The following is a 19,663-nucleotide window of genomic DNA, read 5'->3' on the forward strand; positions in this document are numbered from 1 at the left end:
CATTGAATTAGGTCATATTATTATTATTTTACAATAACTTTATTTTTTTCATTAGACCCAAGTCCCATATTAAAATAAAATGAGGATGATGCGTCGTGAATGGTCGGGATAGCTCAGCTGGTAGAGCAGAGGACTGAAAATCCTCGTGTCACCAGTTCAAATCTGGTTCCTGGCACATGAGTAATTTGTATGAGTATATATTCTAAAAATTAATTGATATGAGTCGACATACATATTCATTAATAGTATAAATCATTTTTTTAGTATACAAACGATATTCTACACTAACATACACTAAAATAGAAAAGTTTTAACGCAAAACGCATAATGGAGAATTAAAGAAGAAGACACTAAAATAAGAATAATCCATCACCTGATGCTTTCACCTTGTTAACATCATGGATTCAAAATGCATTGACTTCCCATGAAACTATACGTGAAAAAAAATTAAAAAAAATAGAGTCATCGGTCACATGAGCGACGTGAGGCAACTACACACCTAAGAAATAACAAGTATGCTTAGTTGTAATACCTTTTAATCTCGTGATAAGTTGGAATATAAAATAGTGGTAGAAAATTAAAGCATCTGGAAGGGTGTAGGGTTGAGAGTGCATGGGAGGCTCTTGTGTGGGTGAAATGACAAGATGGTGGTTGGCAACAAAAGAAGATGCAAATTGTCGCTAATAGTTTAGGGTTTGGAGGCTAAAAAGTAATAGAATCACGGTATTGGTCGTGAGTCTCGTGACGTTGCCCAAGTCCCACACGACTGCCGTGTCTCCGTAATCTTCAAACCCTCCGTCATCCAACCAACGACACGCTTCCGTGACAATCCTAACTGATTAATATCTTATAATTTTGATTATTTGTACTAGGATTAGGTAACGTTTCATATGTAAAATAATAAAGATAAGGAGTAAAATTGTTATCGAGCCTGCAAAATATTCATCATGTACTTCTGAATGGGTAATTTTTTTTAATTTTATTATGTTCTTACAAATGAGAATTATACAAAATTTTTAGTTTAATTTCAGTTCGCTCTATAGAAAGGATGAACACATCATTGAAACTTTTTTGTTGTGTTTTTTTTATTGGGGAAAAATTCTTTTACTATTATTAGGGGACATGGGAGAGTTTGAAATCATTACAATAATCTAGGTGAGGGAGAATTTTGAACTCAAGACCATGGTTAGAAACCCAACACCTATCCACTAGAATATGAGACTACATGTGTGTTATTGAATAACACATCAAATTAGTGTAACCGGTTCTACTCGGAATTCTCTATTCATGATAGTCAAACTTAAAACCTCATACTTATAAATAGTGATGAACATCACCAAATCATAATATTTGTATAAAGATTTTGGTATTAAATTCATAAACTAAAATAAAATTAGATATCCATGAATTTGATACCATGTATGTCACATCCCGGCCTGGGGTGGATCACTTCCCAGGCCCGCTCCACCATTGTAGCACGATAGTGTCCACTTTGGACCCCGACCACGCCTTCACGGTTTTGTTTCTGGGAACTCACACGAGAACTTCTCGATGAGTCACCCATCCTGGGATTGCTCTCGCGCGTTACTCGCTTAACTTCGGAATTCCCATGGAACCCGAAGCCAGTGAGCTCCCAAAAGGTCTCGTGCTAGGTAGAGATGAGAATATACATATAAGGATCACTCTCCTGTGCGATGTGGGATGTCACAATGTATGTAGGATACACACACATATATATATGTATATATGTATATATGTATATATGTATCCGAGTAAAAAGATTTCTCTGGTCACCTTTAGTTTCTAGATATTGTTGATGTATCCCTCTAAAATGATATTTGTCCCTTGTTAATCATAGATTTTTTTAAGAAACGTGTATTCAAACGATACTTAACATGTCACAATACAAATAAAGAAACAATATATTTTTTTCATATCTCTCTACTTATTTTATGACACGTGAAGTACCGCTTGACTTCATACATGACATTTGGAAAAATTTCTTCTTGTCAAAATAAGAGACGAGAATTTCTCTTGAAGTCAAAATGTTTTTTATTACACAGTATTACAACCACTTTTACCACGGTCTCTATCATAATTACAGTTCAACTCCCCCTCCCCCTCTGGCATTTATCGCACACAACACGTGCATTGTACGCACAGCCCATCTGTATAAATACAGGACTCCTCCATTGGCTTCCTCAAATTATTAGAAACTCAAGTTGCCTTCTCATAGTTCATCCCCCCATTTTATATAAGCATACAACTCCAACCGTCCAACGCACAGAGAGATCGGTTCCATAACTTTCCAGATACTTCTCTGTTTCCGCCCGTTTGGACTTTGGACTTTTGCTTCGTTTCACCTCTTCTCCGAACAATTTTCAGAAACTGGTTTTTTGTTTTCCGGGGAGATTTTCTGTAACCGCTCTGCACGGAAAAAAACAGAGCAGGCGTGTAATTACATGGTGATCGTGAGAAAAGGAGGAGAGGAGGACAAGAACAAGAGGAACGGTGGAAATTACAGTAACAAGGGAATGCGACTGGGGAAATACGAGCTTGGAAAGACACTCGGGGAGGGTAATTTCGGGAAAGTCAAATTTGCTAAGAACGTCGAGTCCGGCCAGTCCTTTGCTGTTAAGATTCTGGAGAAGAACAAAATTATTGACCTCAAAATAACCGACCAGGTTCTTCTTTTTTTCCTTTTAATCCTAATTTTTGTTCAAAGTTTTAATCTCTAATTAATGGGTTATTTTTTTCTGTTTCAAAGTTTTAATCTTTTTGCTTAAACGTTTTAATCTTTCGTTAATGGGATTATTCTTAAACTTTGGGTTGGAGTTATGGATCCTGCAACTGAAATTGGCATTCAAGTTTTTGTACGTTTTAGAAAAATTTCCCGTACTTTCTCTTTGCGGAATAATATTTTAAACTACTCTAATTTACATGCAAGATATTGAAACTCAAGTGTGTCAAACTGGCCTAACATGTATCTGTATTTTTGTTCGTTTCAAATTTGACGAAGAAAATAACAGAACTGAAAATTTGCAGATAAAGAATGAGATTGGAACATTGAAGCTACTCAAGCATCCCAACGTTGTCAGATTACATGAGGTACGACAATGCTACTACAACTCTGCTAATCGTGTTCTTCTGGTTTAAGTCAATTATAATTGTTTAAACAATAGTTTGATAATCATCATCAACATAATCTTTAATCCTCCACTAATTACGGACTTACAGCGCACTAATACTTTAATAGTCACATCGGATCATGAGTCCATCGGTAGGATGTTTGGTTTTACTTGGTAACATTTTCTGATGTTCACCATGTGTCCGTGCTGATACGCGATTAAAATAGTATTAGTAGGTAACCCAAATGGACCACAATATTTCCCCTATGGCCTCAGTTGTCACTTTCAAGATTATGCTTCGCATGTTACCTTTTTTTGGCTGTTAATTTAGGGTTTTGGTATTTTGGATTGATTAGGCTATGATTGAAGTGGATAGGATGGAAGTTGTGTTTATCGTTTGATGCAGACAACTCAATTTAGTTTGAGATAGGTTGGGAGTTTTCTCGCTCAGGTTGTAGGAGCCTCACCACGTTATTCTAATAAAAATTGAAATTTGATTCTACTTAGTATTACTATTTAATAGTATGTTTTTTTACTTATAAGTGAGAGGTTTTAGGTTCGATTCTTCTCAAATGCGAATTTGAACCACATTATTGCTGGTTCATTGTGAGGCTTAACTCATTCCCCTCGTTTTATTTTTATTTTTATTTTTATTGAACACTTCATTCTCTTAATGTAAATAATATTGTTTGTCAAAAAAATATAAAAAAAGCTCCCCTTAAATCAGCAATCCCCGCTCATCAACCCAAAACCCATACATGTGACACCTACAATTCAAAATAAATGGGAACTTGTAAACTCACCACCTACCACCCACTGTCGACCCACCACACCTCAGATAAGAGGGTAATGCTTGGGAAACTAAATGATATGTCATTAATAGAAATGAACACGTTTATCAATACTTAAGTAATAAATCAATCATCAACTTCCATGTCCTTTAATTTCTAAAATTTTAGCTATAAATTTAATCTTCCTAGTATTACCTTAAATCGAAGAAGAAAATTGCAAGAAAAATCGAAGAAGAAGATCTTTGAAAAATCAAAGAAGGTGGTTGACAGCGAAATCAAAGAAGATCACCTAAAGATTGAAGAAGATGATTGACGACCAAATGAAATAAGATGATCACGCAACAAAAAAGAATTCATGCAGATTAAGAAGGAAATCATTGAGACGAACTTGTAACTTGTGTATAAGAATAAGGTACACAACCCATCTTATTTTAAATTCATAACCTGTCGGTCTTAACATGTCCAAAATACATATCATAGACATTTTAATTGAATATAACCGGTGACATCTAGCACACCAAACTAAACCTTGCATCACACATTATTACACAATCTTGGGTTCTGCTAAGAAATATGTCAATGGTTATGTGGGATGAGGATTCTCTCGGGATCCTCAATCCTCATTCGATTGGATTATCCATGAAATGTTATTAGTCTTTCTTCGATCCGGTTAATCAGCGTGATTGAACGTTGACCCTTGATTTTAAATTGTGATTTGATGACCTTGTCAAGGAAACCAGCTTGATGACCAATCAACTTTTTTCTAATGATCTGATGACCAATCAACTAATTACTTAAAAAATTATTAAGAAACTAAACATGTATTATAATATAAGTAGATGTATTGGCGAAGGCACTGAAAAAATCCCCAAACAAAAAACTTCTTTTTGGTTTTGGTGATCAAAATATTTGTTGATTTTTAGAATTCGAATAGTAATCTAATCTTTAAAATGAAAAGTTTTAACCTTTTCTTGTTTGAAATGAAAAGTTGGACGTAAAAAATGCTAATCTTACCATATTTATACAATATCTATATTAGAGATAAGACTTACATGTCCGTAGGCCTTACCGCAAGAAATGCTAAGTAGATTATTTCAAAGTGGACCTCATAGTTTAACGTTAATCTTCATGCCTTGTGTTAAAAACATGAAATGATAGAGAATTCATGGAAGTCTCACTTTTGAGTACAGCTGTCTTCACCAACCCGTCCCTAAAAGCCACGTGTCTACAGTGTTGTCATCCCCACTTCCCTACGGGCTGCGGTAGTTCTTGCGTGGAATGATCTGGAAAACCCACCAACGGGTATTAGCTTCTCGGAGTTTAGAGTGCGGTCCCACATGAAAGCTTTGTGGTGGATAAGGTCAATCAATAACGTTTTAATTATTTTCACCCATTTTTCGTAACGCCGTAACTTTATGCCTACTTTGTCCCCATTAAAATTAAAAACGAAAATGACAGGTGGCTTAGTATATTCATTAAGTACCTTAAAAATATATTTTAGTATTGTAAATTAATATTAGGATGTACAATAATCGTCTTATGCAATTGTTTAGTATAAATACCTTTATGTTTCGCTTCAGACTAATCAAGACAGAAATAATATAGTAAAAAATAAATGAATTTTAATAAGAAAAAGAAAGGAAGGGGAGAAGTGTAAGCATATTGGTTAAGAATATGCTTTTTGTTAGGCCAAATTGATCCTCCGAGGACAAGTAGGTGTCTCACACACAACTATTAACGAAAAGATAATCTCATCTAAGTTTTTTTTTTTTATTTAAAAAAATACAGTTCTTCAATTTCTTTTTTTGTGAAAGGGAAGGAGTAGTTCCAACTCTTGACCTCTTCCAACACTATCATATGTCAAATTGTGATTTGTCTGCGAGAATGAATGACTCCTTACATACAATCGGCCCAAGTATTTTCAAAGAAATTGTTAGTAGCAATAGTTTGGAATTGAGAAAAATAAGATAATATTCCTTGTTTCTAATCATTTTTATTAGGGTATTCAAAGCAATGACCTACAATGCTTCGTTTGATACTAAAATTGTGCTCATCTTGCAGGTTGTAGCTAGCAAAACCAAGATTTACATGGTCCTAGAATATGTTACCGGCGGCGAATTGTTTGACAAAATTGTAAGGAGCTCTTACTCTAAGCAGCTTCTAACAAAAACAAAATGGTTATCGAATGAGCACATGACGGAAACATATAAGTTACTAAGTAGTGGTTATACTAATAAGTTTCTCCGTGCTGCAGGCACACCATGGAAAACTTACAGAAACTGAAGGCAGGAAGCTTTTCCAACAATTAATCGACGGTGTGAGCTACTGTCACAACAAAGGCGTCTTCCATCGGGATCTTAAGGTACTTCCTGCATTTCCCAAACATTTATTTTTACGACATGGAGCCAAAACAAACTGCATTGTGTTCCAGTTTGCTCACACTTACAAATATTGTATGTTCTGGTTGCAGCTTGAAAATGTTCTTGTTGATGCCAAGGGGAATATAAAGATATCGGACTTTGGCCTCAGTGCTTTGCCCCAACATTTTCGGGTACATTACTCTTCCAAACCAAACTTTTTAAGTGTTAAGTTTCGGGTCAAGTACGAGTAATTTAACCCTTTGATTGTTTCTGATATGTCAGGAAGACGGTTTGCTTCATACAACCTGTGGAAGCCCCAACTATGTTGCTCCCGAGGTTCTTGCTAACAAAGGTTATGATGGTGCCACCTCCGATATATGGTCATGTGGTGTCATCTTATACGTCATTCTCACCGGATTTCTCCCTTTTGATGACAGAAATCTTGCAGTTCTCTATCAGAAGGTATTGACGAATTCTCTTTGAATCTTTCTTACGTTGAGTGGAGGAACTTTTATCGTTTGCACTCCATCGCCTCGATGCTAATATTTTTAGGGGATTTCAGATCATTAAGGGGGAAGCTTTGATACCGAAATGGTTGTCACCTGGTGCAAAAAACTTGATCAAGAGGATTTTCGATCCCAACCCTGCTACCAGAATAACAATGACCGGCATCAAGTCAGATGAATGGTTCAAGCAGGATTACTCTCCTGTAAACCCTGATGAAGAAGAAGATGTAAACATCGATGATGAAGCTTTCTCAATACATGAAGTGGTATGGATTCGCAATTCTTGTCCGTTATCTACCCTTTTTGGCTATCCGTTTTTATCTGTGCTAAAACTGAGAGTTATTTCTTTTGGTATAGCCATCTGAGGGGGAGAAGAGTCCAGACGCCCGGCATGCGCACACCCATATCAATGCCTTTCAGTTAATCGGAATGTCCTCGTGTCTAGACCTCTCCGGCTTCTTTGAGAAAGAGGTGAGGATAAAATGATTTATCTTCTTGTTTGGCATTGTATGTTTTGATTTTTCTACCGAAGTTGAAAGTTCTTGATTATATCTGACTGTGATATCTGCATTCTGTCTGAGTTAATTTAGGATGTGTCCGAGAGGAAGATCAGATTTGCATCCAACCACTGTGCAAAAGATTTGCTCAAGAAAATCGAAGAAATCGTAATGGAGATGGGATATTGTGTCCAGAAGAAAAATGGAAGGGTTAGTATTGTTTACACCCTCATTTTCTAGTCAAATCCAAAAAAATACTTGCGCTTCAATCATATAAACTCGTATAAATCATGTCGTTTTCATGTCAATATTGACTAAAATATCGTCATGTTTTCTCGATATTTCAGTTAAAAGTGATGCAAGAACACAAAGGGGTGAGAAGCCTGGGCAGTCTATCAGCTGCAGCAGAGGTAAAATTTCATTCCCAAACTTTTGGAGTACTTCTTCCCGGAAAAGTATATTTACCGGCATGCATTTGAAAATTTAAGTTTACTTGAATATCAACTGATAAATTATGTTCATAATTGCATCAGGTGTTTGAGATAAGCCCATCTTTATTTGTAGTAGAGTTGAGAAAATCATATGGTGATTCTTCTGCATATAGACAGGTACGCATACCCCCCCCTCTCTTGCAAATTTACCACTACACCCCTTCTCTCTTGGGTTTCTGGCATTAAATCAGTTCTTTTGGTATGTGCAGTTGTGTAAAAAGCTATCAAACGATTTAGGTGTTCCCTCAACCCAAGAGTTGCTGACCAGCTAGTGTGATTAAATGCATATAGAGTGTGTGTGTGTGTATCCATATATTACAATTTTATGTAAATATTCAGTTTTGGATGGAAGACTCGAGTAAATGCGAAATATGATTCAGATTGCGAGAAAAACATACTTGTGTAGTTTAGCCCTCAGCACCGGCAGATTGTTTCCGATGTCCTGAGCCCTTCATCTCGGGTTAAAAAATGCTGTAGTAAAACAAAGTAACTGGGTGAACAAGAGAGTGCCTGCTGTCTTCAACCAGATGCTAGAAAATACATTGCTGCAATGCTGCTGCCAATATTTTTACCATGTAACCTGAATCAAGCTGCTGTTCTCTGCAGCTTGAATTTTTCCATTCAACGCGGTCTTGTACTTCTCGTCTCTGCTTAAAGTTAAGCATAGATTCAATATGCAGAGAAGAACAAAGACCAAACAAGTTTTATTTCCACTGTCACTAACATCAACTGCCATATGCAAACTCCTGTACCCGCTTGCGTACAACCAGGTTTTTCAGCCATTTTCAGGTTGCTTTAGCTGCCGATGATAGACCTGCAGAAAAGTTACAAACAGAATGTGTGGAGTGCTGAAATTCCCACAACTTCGGACTACTTTCCTGCCCATTACCCTTTAACCCATGATGGTGGATGCCTCCTAATGCTTCATCTGTAACCTTAGTTGGGAGTTAATTGCCGGTGAATGGAATCAAAGAATAGATGGAATGAATCGATGAGTCGATTTCATTATTTGGTTCGAACTTAGGGAAGATTGAAGCCATTCTATCGCGTTATTAACTGTCGAATCAATTTTTTAAGTACCAACACATAAAGACAGTAGCCTGCAATGACGGTATACATTCTTTATTATAATCGCAAAGAGAGGGAATACAATGTTGGATAGTTAATTACAGAATACAGATACATCACTCCTCGTCGTATACACGGTACAAATCAGGCTATCCTTTTGGAACCAACATGTTCTAAACCATTAGGACACCTGAACAATAGACGAGAAATTTAGCATATACACTTGGAAACCTTATATTTACATGGTGAATGAGAGACTACAGATAAGTCTTCAACCGGATGCAAGCAAATCTAATTCCGAAGCCCTGCTGCTAAGATCTTCACCAGACACCTGGATCAAACTGCTACTGTCTGCAATTTGAAGTTTCTCATTCAACACGGTCTTGTACTGCTCATCTCTTTCCTCGAAATTACGCATAAAGCCAACCTGCAAGACATAGGTAGAAACATAAGTTCTTCAATGGCGCGAATGTGCAAATTCTACACCAGTATCACTATTATCCGGTATTTGAATCATCTCATTAACACCACCCTTTCTCTCCCCACAACCCGAAAAGGAACAGAAATGCTGAACAAAAACCAATAATCCTTCTAATATTTGTTTTTCCGGCTAACTACTCCTATTGTGAAGGACGAAAATCTTTACCTGTTTCTGAAACAACTCAAATTCATCCGAGCTAAGTGAACCATCACTATTTGCATCAAGTAGCTGCATCATCTCACATGCATCTTCCCCTGGGGCACCAAGCTCTTCCATCACCTCCATAAGTTCCTCAATATTGATCCTACCATCTCCATTCTTGTCAAGAAGGCGGAATGCTCGATTATTCTGACTCTGCTCAGTCTCAATGCCTTCGTGATTAATATCTTTAAGCCGCAACGCAGCAAATTCGGCAGCAGCCATCATGATGGCCTTAAGCCTCTTTGCCTGATCATCAACGATTGATTATAAGCCTCCAATAAAACATGCTGAACGTAAAAGACAAACATTCAAAATTAGCAAATATCAAGTGCATAAATCAAACAACCTCTTCTGGGTCTGTAAGACCGCTTTTGTACAATGAGTGAGATGCCATTCCAGCATCTGCCAACATGTCCATCTCCTTAGTCCTTATCTGTATTTCCATCAACGGCCTTCTCCTCCCACTGTCACTAACATCAACTGCCATATGTAAACTCCGGTACCCATTCTTCTTGGGCCTTGCAATGTAGTCTTTTGTCCTGTGAGGCATTTCCTTCCACATAGATCGAACAACTTCGCGCGTCCTGTAACATGCTTGTTCCCCTACCTCAGCCATATCTTCTCCATCTCTAGGCTCCAATATGACTCTCAATCCCAAAACATCATTCACTTGCTCTGGCTTCCTACCATCCTTCAACAGCTTCTTCATTGTGCTATAGCGACTCTTATACCGCCCATCAACTGAAACATCAACCACCATGTCTGCCAACAACGGATCAACTCTCAACGACCGCAACAACTGTTCCTTGTACACATCCACCAGAGGCTTACTTCCAGTCTCATGACTTCTCAACCAAGAATCGACATAAAGGTACGAATTTGGAAATAAGTACTGAAACGAAAGATCCTCGAGCTCCAATGACAGCCAGTTGGCCCCAACAGCATGAGCCAACGGTGCGTGAAGCCTCATTACTTCTAGAGATGTCAACTGCTGCTGATACTGCGGCATGTAATCAAGATGCCGCATCACATCAAGCCTGAGCACCAAGTCCAAAATCACAGCCCTCATATCGTAGTAAGTCAAGCAAAACTTCCTCAATGCAGTTGCACTGTCATCATCCAAGACATCAACTTTTGAAGGGACTTTCATAACCCGCAAGCTTTCGTGCAAGAGATGCGCGGTGCCAGAACCAATCTGGTTCCTAACATCGAGAATCGAAATTGAACGGGCCTCCACAACTGGCCGGAGAATCCCAGCTGAAATTACTTCAGCATCCATCTACAACAATCAAATTTACTTAAAACCCATTAATGAGTTCATCCAAATTACACAACTGAAGGACCAGAAATTAAAAAATTACAAAAAGAGAGAGTTGACTCAAACGATCATTATACAAATACGAATTGCTGAACTGATCAAAATCAAATACTTTACAAATATTTGCTGAAAAATAATCAATCATCAACTACACATTGATCAAATATTTACGGAGAAACGATGATTTCAGCAATTTGGATTTATAAATTCATCGTTTCAGCCAATTTCCCGGAAAACCAAAAGTCTCCGTTACCTGAAGGTCGGCGAGGAGGAGAGAGATGGAGAGGGCTCTGGAGAGAGAAGAACGGCCATCTGGGGTCAGAGGCAGAGCATGGAGCAAAGGAATGGAGAGCTTGAGAGCCTTGAAGAGCAAGTGGGAGCCGCTGCTGGAGAGCATGCCCATCCTCTCCGTGAGCTCGTTGAACGCCCCCACGAGCTCCACCACCATCTTCCCACCGGTCTGCTCCAGCAGAAACGACCTCGTCTTGGAGAAACCATGCCGTCGGCTTCGCTGGTTGCATTTCCGTAGAGTCAGAGTGAAAGGGAAGATCCGTACGGTAGGGTCGAGGGTTCTGGGTATTGGGTCCTGGTGAGGAAGACGGTGGTGAGGGTGGGGAAGGTAAAGCTCCATGGATGGATGGACTGGTTTCTTCGTGGTGGAGAAGTAAAGAGAGGTGGTGACTGGTGAGTACTACGTAGTGAGGACAGGACAGGACACGTATGTGGTTTTCTAAGTTATTCCTCATTTTACGTAATAGGAATTTTAAAATATAATTTAGCCCTAGCTTTGTATAGATTAAATTTTTTTTAAAGCTGGGATGAAAAAAAAAAATTGAGCTCAATATTGTGTTTTGTAACTCAACAACAAAGCGCTTATTTCCAAATCTATTGTGAGAAACAGCTAGAAATGGGAAGTAGTTATTTGCTGCTTTCAAAAACTGGCTTTTTTATCACAGCAACAAGGGTGAACAGTAACGTTTAATGAAAATTTTCAAATGACGATCCTACCCTCACCCCTCGCGTCTCACTTCTCTTCCTTGCTCTGGCATCTCACTTCTAAACCTTTTGTGTATTTCGCTATCTGCGATGCCGAGCTCGATGACTCCGAGGCGCTTTTGTTCTTAAACCAATTGAAATCCGGTTTTGAGGATGTTAGTGGAAGTAGATCGATCTTGGTTCGGTATAATTTTGCCCCTAGTTGCTTGCAAGTCTAGTTTGATTCGATTTTGCGAAAAGTAATGGCCTCGGACTTGCCCAATTCGCCGGCAGCCAGTCGGAATCCAAGTTTTGGTGTAAGTAAAGGGAAGAAAATGGTGCTGACACCACTGGTTGGGAAGATTCCGAGCAAAGGGTTGAAGAAGAAGATGAGGTTATCTGGGGAGGTTAATGGCGATCTTTGCAAAGATGTGACTGCAATGGAGAAGAAGGTGGATGTGTGCGATGATGCTATGGCGGTGAGTTTAGAGATTGTCCGTTGCCAACACAAAAGAGTGGTCTTTTGCATTCGGGTGACCGCCAAAAGGCCAAGCAAGTTTGGAGGAGGCATGTTTGGATCCTTGACTTGTTTGTTTGCGCCGTGTTGTTTGGGATTTGGTTGTGGGTTTGCAAGGGATTCAAGTGCATTGACGGTTGAATGGGTGGATTTGGGAGGTTTTGGTGTTTCGGTGTTGTAATGTACTTTACTTTGAAGATGGATGAAAATTTAGTAATTCACCTTTATTTTATTTGTTAAGAAAATTAAATTAATGACACATTCAATATTATACTCTTTTTTTTATCATTTCACACAGTTACAGCTGTTTTACATAAAAGTTTACCAAACACTATAATACTGTTTTTTTTCTTTCCAAAAGCATGCTTTCACAAAAAAGTTTACCAAACACCTTGCTGCTTTATTTCACAACTGCTTATTCTCACAGCACAGCATAAGCAATTTTTTTCCAAAGCACACAGCAATACCAAACCAAACCTGTAGAAAAACTTTATAATGAAAAAAATCAAAAGCTTTGAAATCTGTCATGGATTCTGTCAAAATTTTTACAGTGAACCAGTAAATATCGTCAATATTTATTGGTTTTCTTATATTAATTTTTTATTTTTCGAATATTTTTTACTAAATCGATCCTTAATTTTTGGAACAATTTGATGAAAATATTGACAATTTCGTCAACAGTTTAAACACTGATTGGGTGTGACATATGGAGCGTAAATTCTTTTTTTAGGTCATCTTAACATGTCAAAATGTTTAGACTCATATATTGACATTTTAACATAATGTCTCATTGCTCATCCATCAGGAAGATAAATCCACAAATACGGTTATTGAGCTATATCTCTATAAATCTCTGCATACACATCTCAATTTCTAATTTCTAATTTTACTTTTGACACACCTCTATCAATTTTGACCATCGAATCATATGAATTGAAGATGATCAATAATAAAAAAATTAACAAAAATTAACTAATAAAAATGAGTACGTAAATAACAATTTTCTTTTTAAATTGCGACAATTATTAAATTCTGCAATTTTTAATTGCGACAATTGAAACTACAGAAATGAAAATTGTGACAGCCTGTCCCGGATTTTTCATACCGTATGGGTGAAATGACGATTTTGCCCCTAGTGATTTTGTTTCGTTGTGTGGTCGTTTTGGGGATTTGGTTGGCTGCATTTGGACCACACACACACCCTCACACTTTCAGTCTCATCTTCTGCCTGTCCCGAGTCTCTGTCTCTTTCCCTTCTTCTTCATATGTACGGACAAGAACCCAATTGCTCGAAAACGTGGTAGATCAAGGAAGAAAACTATACATTTGTGCTCGTGAGGTTCTTAGGAGTTCAACCATACCCATTTCAGGTAAGGGAACCTTCGTTTTCACGTTGAACTCGAGATGTTCAAATCGGGGTACTGTTCATGCACACGTAAATTCATGTGTTTTTGGGAATTTCAGGCTTGTAGGAAGCTTGGTGAGGTCCTTAGGAAGCTCGGGGTGGTTCGTTTGAAGGTTTTGGACGTTGGGATCGTGAGTTGCAGGTTTGGCCGGATTTGGTGGAGTTTTTCCGGCGAGATTCCGTTGGTTTTAGTGCTTGAAAGTGGTAAGGTTTTGTTCCTCTAGTTGTAAGTTTCATTTTGGTACCAATTTCGTGAATTTTGGGTGAAAAACGAGTGAAAAATGAAGTTTGGAAAATTTCCCGGTTTTTCGGCACTGGAGGTTGGCCGGAGAAGACGACGGAATATTCCATCAGTTTGGATGGAATATTCTTAACGGCGTTAGGTTAACTTTAACGGAATCTGTCAAATTTAACCAAATATTCCTGACGGCGTTAACTGACGTCGTCAGTGTGCCAGGCACGTGCTTGCGCGTGTGGCCGTGCCTTGGCCGACTTGTGGGGGTGCATGCGACGTCAGAAAATTATTTTAACAATATGGGGATGTTCGTGAGGTTGAGTAGATCACGTTGGTGTATTCATACATCCCATTTGAGCATTGTATGATAAGTTATTACCTAGTTTGGGTTATGTGCTTTAAAATAACGTTTTTATAGTTGTTTCACATATAGGTAAGACCTATCCCGAGGACGAGCGCAGTCACTCAAGGCAAGGGGGTTACGATTCTTCTACATACCAGTGAGTGGGCTTTTGGTTTTCCGTATATACCTATATACTTGTGATTTTCCCAGAAAATGAAATGAAACGTTTATATGTTTTAAATGCCATGCATTGCATTTTGCCAATTTAATTATGCATTAGTAATTGCATACTTGTGATTTTCCCAGAAAATGAAATGAAACGTTTATATGTTTTAAATGCCATGCATTGCATTTTGCCAATTTAATTATGCATTAGTAATTGCATATATATATATATATATATATATATATATATATATATATATATATGTTTGGTGTTGCGAACGCACAGGTAAGTGCTAGGTAAGTTATGGTTTATGTTGTGTTTAGAAGTGAGTTAAGATGCATAGAGAGCTCATAACCTGCACCCTCGGTGTTAGTGCTCCTGCCCAGAGTAGGGCACAGTCCTTCACGTGATGTTCACCTCTCGCACCACACGCTTGTCTTGGATCCAAGTTAGGTGCACAGTCCTGTCGTACAGACCATTATAGGTAGTTCCGACTCGTAGGTGACCCGCGATTATTCGCCAGTCTTCACGTGATCGTAGCACTTGAGCGTATTTATTTACACCCAGTCCTGTCGTACATACCACTTTAGATGGTTCCGACTCGTGTGCATGTATAGTTAGTGAGTTGTGGACTTGAGCTTTAGATTCAGCCGTACAGGTCACGTTAGGTGACTCCGGCTGACAGATTATATGGCATTGATTTGACATTACCTGAGTACTTGCATTTTATTTAGAGGCATTCGATATGGCATATTTCCGAGCATGTTTTGTTTATATGCGTATATTCTATTTTCTGGAAAACTATACAGGTTTTACGGCGAGAGGTTAGAACTTTTGTTTTTGAAATGATTTTGAAAAGCTTTGTTTTTGCCCACTCACACTTTCTGTTTTGCGCCTCTCCAGGTTCTAATTTGGATAGCTCTTTTGGTGGCTCTTGAGGGATTCACGACATATCTGACAGATTATCACCAGAGTAAGACCACCTCTGGGTGTGTTTATTTAGTGTTTGTTTCCTGGACTGCACTAGGTCTTCCGTGCTCTGAATATTGTTTTTCACACTTACGCTTGCACATGTATGTTATTTATTCAGTGTATAGCTTGGTTTTTATTTATTCGTACTTTTATTATTATTCTTAGCTTTCGCACTGTGTACATGGTTATGCCACTCTCACGTGATGGCCAGCACGCCCTAATTTTGGTCGGAGTGTGTCAAAAATCGTCCAGGACACAGGGACCAAATTATAAATATCCAAAAATGAAATTACATACTCTGCCTATTTCAGTATTTTGACATAAACGACTTCGTTTAGTGAAGTAACGGAACACACAGAAGAGAAACATCCTCTCTCTCTCTCTCTCTTCCTGAAGTCCTAAAACCCTACTGCGCCAAATCCCCATTGCGATCTCTGCAAGCTCCTTTCGGGGTTTTACACCGCGATATGCCATCAAACCCATCACTCCACTAAACACTGTTCAGATTTCACGGCGGCCATGTCGGCGCTATCGAGAGGCCTCATTTCCCGCCTCCGCCTTCTCTCGCTCAATCCCTCCCATTCTTCTTGCACTGCTACTGCTGCCGCTAATGCTACGACGTCGTTGACGCAGACCCAGTGCCATTTCTTCAGATGCTTCAGCTCCGAGGCCATGGTGGACGCGACGGAGGCCGTGGCTGACAGGAGACCGGTTATTGAAGCGAAGCCCGGCCCGATGAGCCCGGGTTCGAAGAGGACCGGGCTCATAGCCGTCAAGTGCGGGATGACTGCGCTCTGGGACAAATGGGGCGCTAGGGTTCCGATAACTGTGCTCTGGGTCGATGATAATATCGTCTCTCAGGTCAAGACCCCTGAGAAGGAAGGCTTCCCTGCTCTCCAGGTAACATTTTTCTCTTCATTTTTCGCTGTTCGTCGCAAATTCGATTTGGCTTCGTTTGGTTATTGTTTTAATTAAAATATTTAGGCGTTATGAAATTTCCAAAGTGCAGATCTTTTGGAATTTTCGAGAAAAGAATATGGTAGTGCGTTTCTGTAGTTTTATAATTTGATTACAGTGTATTCAATTGAAGCAGTAGAAGTTGCATTTTAGCTGTTTAACTGGATTGGCTTGGCTTTGTATCGGGTTGCTTCAGTTGCGATTTACAGTTTGAAACTATATGCATTCCTTGCTGGGGGATCAAAGGTGTTGTTAGTAGGGGTTTAGATGAATGGAAAACTGATAGGTTCCAAAAATTTTGGTCACCGAGAGAACATCATTTGTAATTTGTTTTCCTACTGTTATTCGTTAACTAGATTAAGTGGAACTGTAATTTGGTACTTGCATCTGGGGTTTTATTTGATTTTTCCAATATTGATCAAATTGATTTTTCGTGGCCACTAAACATAGGGTAATTTTAATTTTTGAAAAATTCCAAGGTCACGGGTTTAATTATAGGATTGTATTCTGTTGTGGTGCTAGTTAGATTGGTTGCGGACAGAAGAAAGCAAAACATTTGACAAAGCCAGAGGTGGGTCATTTCCGAGGTCAGGGTGTTCCACTTAAGAGGAAATTGCACGAGTTTCCTGTATCAAATGATGCGCTTCTCCCTGTTGGTATGGAAATTGGTGTTCGCCATTTTGTTCCAGGCCAATATGTTGATGTCACAGGAATCACGCGAGGGAAAGGTTTCCAGGTGAACTTATTTATTTATCTTCACCTGTGGTTGTGTATGCTATTTCAAGAAAGAAAAAAAGAAAAAAAAAGGAAATCTTTGTAATCAAATTAATCAACGAATTATGTAACTGTGTCTCTCAAAAAATCTTGATATGATGGTGACAATAGTAACACTTTTGTGAGGTTATGAAACATTATGTATCTCTCTTATTTTATGTGCCCAGGGTGGAATGAAAAGACACGGTTTTAGTGGTATGCCAGCATCCCATGGTGCATCTCTGTCACACCGAAGTATTGGTTCTACAGGTCAGAGGGATGATGCTGGAAAGGTTTGGCTTCCAAATCTCCATAAACTTTTCTGACGAAGTTCTTTTCGGATATCTGTATATAACCAAACCTTTCTCTTGTCTTCTAATGAAGATGACTTAGTTTAATCAAATAATCTGTTGCTTATTTGTGTATCAATAATTCTATTTGAGCATACAAAACCGACACACTCTGTATTAGAGATGCGCCCTTCATTGTATGTGGGACCCACCATATGTTAGAGAATGTGTCAGCAAGTGTGTTAGTTTTGTGTCTAAATAACATTACTTTTTGTTTATTCGTGGACATGCTGGATATACTATATTGGTTTTACTTGTTTATATTTTTTTCTTGGGTTAACTGCGTTTTACATCACAAGGTTTGGGGGTCATTTTGCACATTTGCAAAATGAGCCATGAGGTTTCAGTTGTTGCATTTCGCACCACGTAGTTTGTTAATTGCACCAATATAAACTCTCCGTCAATTTCATCATCTAATTAGATGTTACATGTTGGTGTGGCATAGACTTGGCCCACATTTTAAGCACTTTTTGACCGTCAATTTCAATGTTTAGTACTTTGCTCTTTTAATCCTTTTATGAAATTGATAGTCAACTTGTGCTTAAAATGAGGCCTAGTATATGCCACATTAGCACCTAACGCCTAATTAGATGATAAACTTGACGGAGAGATTAAATTAGTGCAATTCTGAAACCACGTGGTGTAAAATGCAAAAATTGAAACCTTGTGGCTCATTTTGCAAATGACCCCCAAACCTTGTGTCGTAAAATGCAGTTAACCCTTTTTTCTTTATCTGTAAAATGCAGGTGGTTTCCAATAATTATAAACTGTAACTGTGATAATCATTTGTTGTATGAACAGGTCTTTAAAGGCAGAAAGATGCCGGGGCGCATGGGTGGGAAACAGAGAACGGTGAAAAATGTATGGGTCTACAAAATTGATCCTGCAAGGAATTTGATGTGGGTGAAAGGCCAAGTATGATTCCTCACACTTTCTTTTCCCAAGTTCACGTATTTTGATTATTGAATCTATTCAACAATAGTTTTGTGAGCTTAATATCTTCCCAAAGTGTTCAGAACGTTGAGGAGGAATTGTATAAGGAGCGGTTTTGAGCTGGGTAGATAATTTTGGTTGGTTTAATGAATGCGTTGATACACATTCACAACTGCACGGTTTAAAATCAATACAGTGATTGGTCCTAATCCTCTTCTGGAGTCAGTATGTTGTGTTGTTAATTCCTGTTTCGCACTACTCAATTAGATGTTGGCTATTCTCACAGGTCCCAGGTGCTGAAGGGAACTTCGTTTTTATCAGAGATGCCTTCTACAAGAAACCTGATGTTTCATCGCTACCATTTCCAACCTACTTTGCTCCAGAGGATGAGGATCCATCCAAGTTAGAAACACTAGTTGCTGATCTCGGAGAAGTAGATCCGTTCATGGTGGCAGATTAACTAGGAGCTGAATTTGAATTCCCAAAGGTACTAGGTTGTTGAGTTATGGCCAATCGACAACATTTCTGTCGCGGCCTGTCTGAGGCTATTGATTTGTCTCGTTTTCTTTCATCGAAGTTGATTTTTGGTATAGGAATACGCAGGCGCAGAGGTTGTAATATTATAATTGAGTTCATTTCAACCTCAGAATTGAGTAATGACACCCACAAATGTTTTTGATGTTGGAACTTGGAACCATGTTTTCAAATAAATGTGGCGACTTGAAAATTTTGCATTCCCGTGCCCTACAGGTCGTTTTTTCTTTGATATGGTAGCGTTGCACTTAGTGCGGACGCACTTTCACATCGCCGGACTTGTACATTGCTCGTTCAGAGTGGTAGCTTAGGTCTTCGGACTAGTAGTAGTACATTACCACTTCAAGCATGCACACTTGAATTTGGTATGCTACCATTCGACATGCACACTAGCTTAGTGCGGACGCACTTTCACATCTTCGGACTTGTACATTGCTCGTTCAGAGTGGTAGCTTAGGTCTTCGGACTAGTAGTAGTACATTACGACTTCAAGCATGCACACTTGAATTTGGTATGCTACCATTCGACACGCATACTAGCTTCAAATATGAGCTTTATTCGCGTTTACTGCAGTGAAGCATCGAAGCAATGAGTCGAACGAGTGTGTATACGAGAATACATTTGCTTTGGTCAGGTGTAAACGAGCGATATTCTATTTAAACCAATTAGATTGCGTGAAAAT

The 19,663-nt window shown here is 38.7% G+C and overlaps 3 protein-coding genes, 1 non-coding gene and 1 pseudogene across 5 annotated transcripts; 4 read left to right on the forward strand and 1 right to left on the reverse strand.

Annotated features, from left to right (window-relative positions):
- The first annotated feature begins 102 nt into the window (after positions 1 to 102).
- TRNAF-GAA (transfer RNA phenylalanine (anticodon GAA)) lies at positions 103 to 175 on the forward strand. Its single transcript has one exon. It is a non-coding gene; the product is annotated as a tRNA-Phe (tRNA).
- Positions 176 to 2,262: 2,087 nt separating this feature from the next.
- On the forward strand, positions 2,263 to 8,178 carry LOC137736704 (CBL-interacting serine/threonine-protein kinase 1-like). 2 transcript variants are annotated; one of them, XM_068475939.1, is made up of 12 exons: positions 2,263 to 2,684; positions 3,046 to 3,108; positions 5,981 to 6,052; positions 6,174 to 6,281; positions 6,390 to 6,470; positions 6,562 to 6,741; positions 6,842 to 7,051; positions 7,143 to 7,256; positions 7,376 to 7,492; positions 7,630 to 7,692; positions 7,816 to 7,890; positions 7,983 to 8,178. In XM_068475939.1, the coding sequence occupies exons 1-12, from the start codon at positions 2,463 to 2,465 to the stop codon at positions 8,043 to 8,045; spliced, it is 1,368 nt and encodes a 455-aa protein (XP_068332040.1). In that variant the 5' UTR covers positions 2,263 to 2,462; the 3' UTR covers positions 8,046 to 8,178. The 2 variants fall into 2 exon arrangements, with proteins under 2 accessions (XP_068332040.1, XP_068332039.1); XM_068475938.1 differs by lacking the exons at positions 2,263 to 2,684; positions 3,046 to 3,108 and adding an exon at positions 5,179 to 5,279.
- A 701-nt stretch (positions 8,179 to 8,879) lies between these two features.
- Positions 8,880 to 11,540, reverse strand: LOC137736703 (probable GTP diphosphokinase CRSH, chloroplastic). The gene is made up of 4 exons (XM_068475937.1): positions 11,095 to 11,540; positions 9,870 to 10,802; positions 9,488 to 9,769; positions 8,880 to 9,268 (listed from the first exon to the last, which is right to left on the reverse strand). Exons 1-4 carry the CDS (start codon positions 11,470 to 11,472, stop codon positions 9,113 to 9,115), a joined length of 1,749 nt encoding a protein of 582 aa, XP_068332038.1. The 5' UTR covers positions 11,473 to 11,540; the 3' UTR covers positions 8,880 to 9,112.
- Positions 11,541 to 11,836: 296 nt separating this feature from the next.
- On the forward strand, positions 11,837 to 12,474 carry LOC137736231 (phytolongin Phyl2.2-like; annotated as a pseudogene).
- A 3,333-nt stretch (positions 12,475 to 15,807) lies between these two features.
- LOC137737657 (large ribosomal subunit protein uL3m-like) lies at positions 15,808 to 19,174 on the forward strand. The gene is made up of 5 exons (XM_068477198.1): positions 15,808 to 16,354; positions 16,938 to 17,147; positions 17,353 to 17,457; positions 18,316 to 18,429; positions 18,734 to 19,174. The coding sequence occupies exons 1-5, from the start codon at positions 15,974 to 15,976 to the stop codon at positions 18,905 to 18,907; spliced, it is 984 nt and encodes a 327-aa protein (XP_068333299.1). The 5' UTR covers positions 15,808 to 15,973; the 3' UTR covers positions 18,908 to 19,174.
- Positions 19,175 to 19,663: the final 489 nt, after the last annotated feature.

The sequence above is a fragment of the Pyrus communis genome, chromosome 6 (genome assembly GCF_963583255.1).
Source record: "Pyrus communis chromosome 6, drPyrComm1.1, whole genome shotgun sequence".
NCBI classification, from domain to species: domain Eukaryota; kingdom Viridiplantae; phylum Streptophyta; class Magnoliopsida; order Rosales; family Rosaceae; genus Pyrus; species Pyrus communis.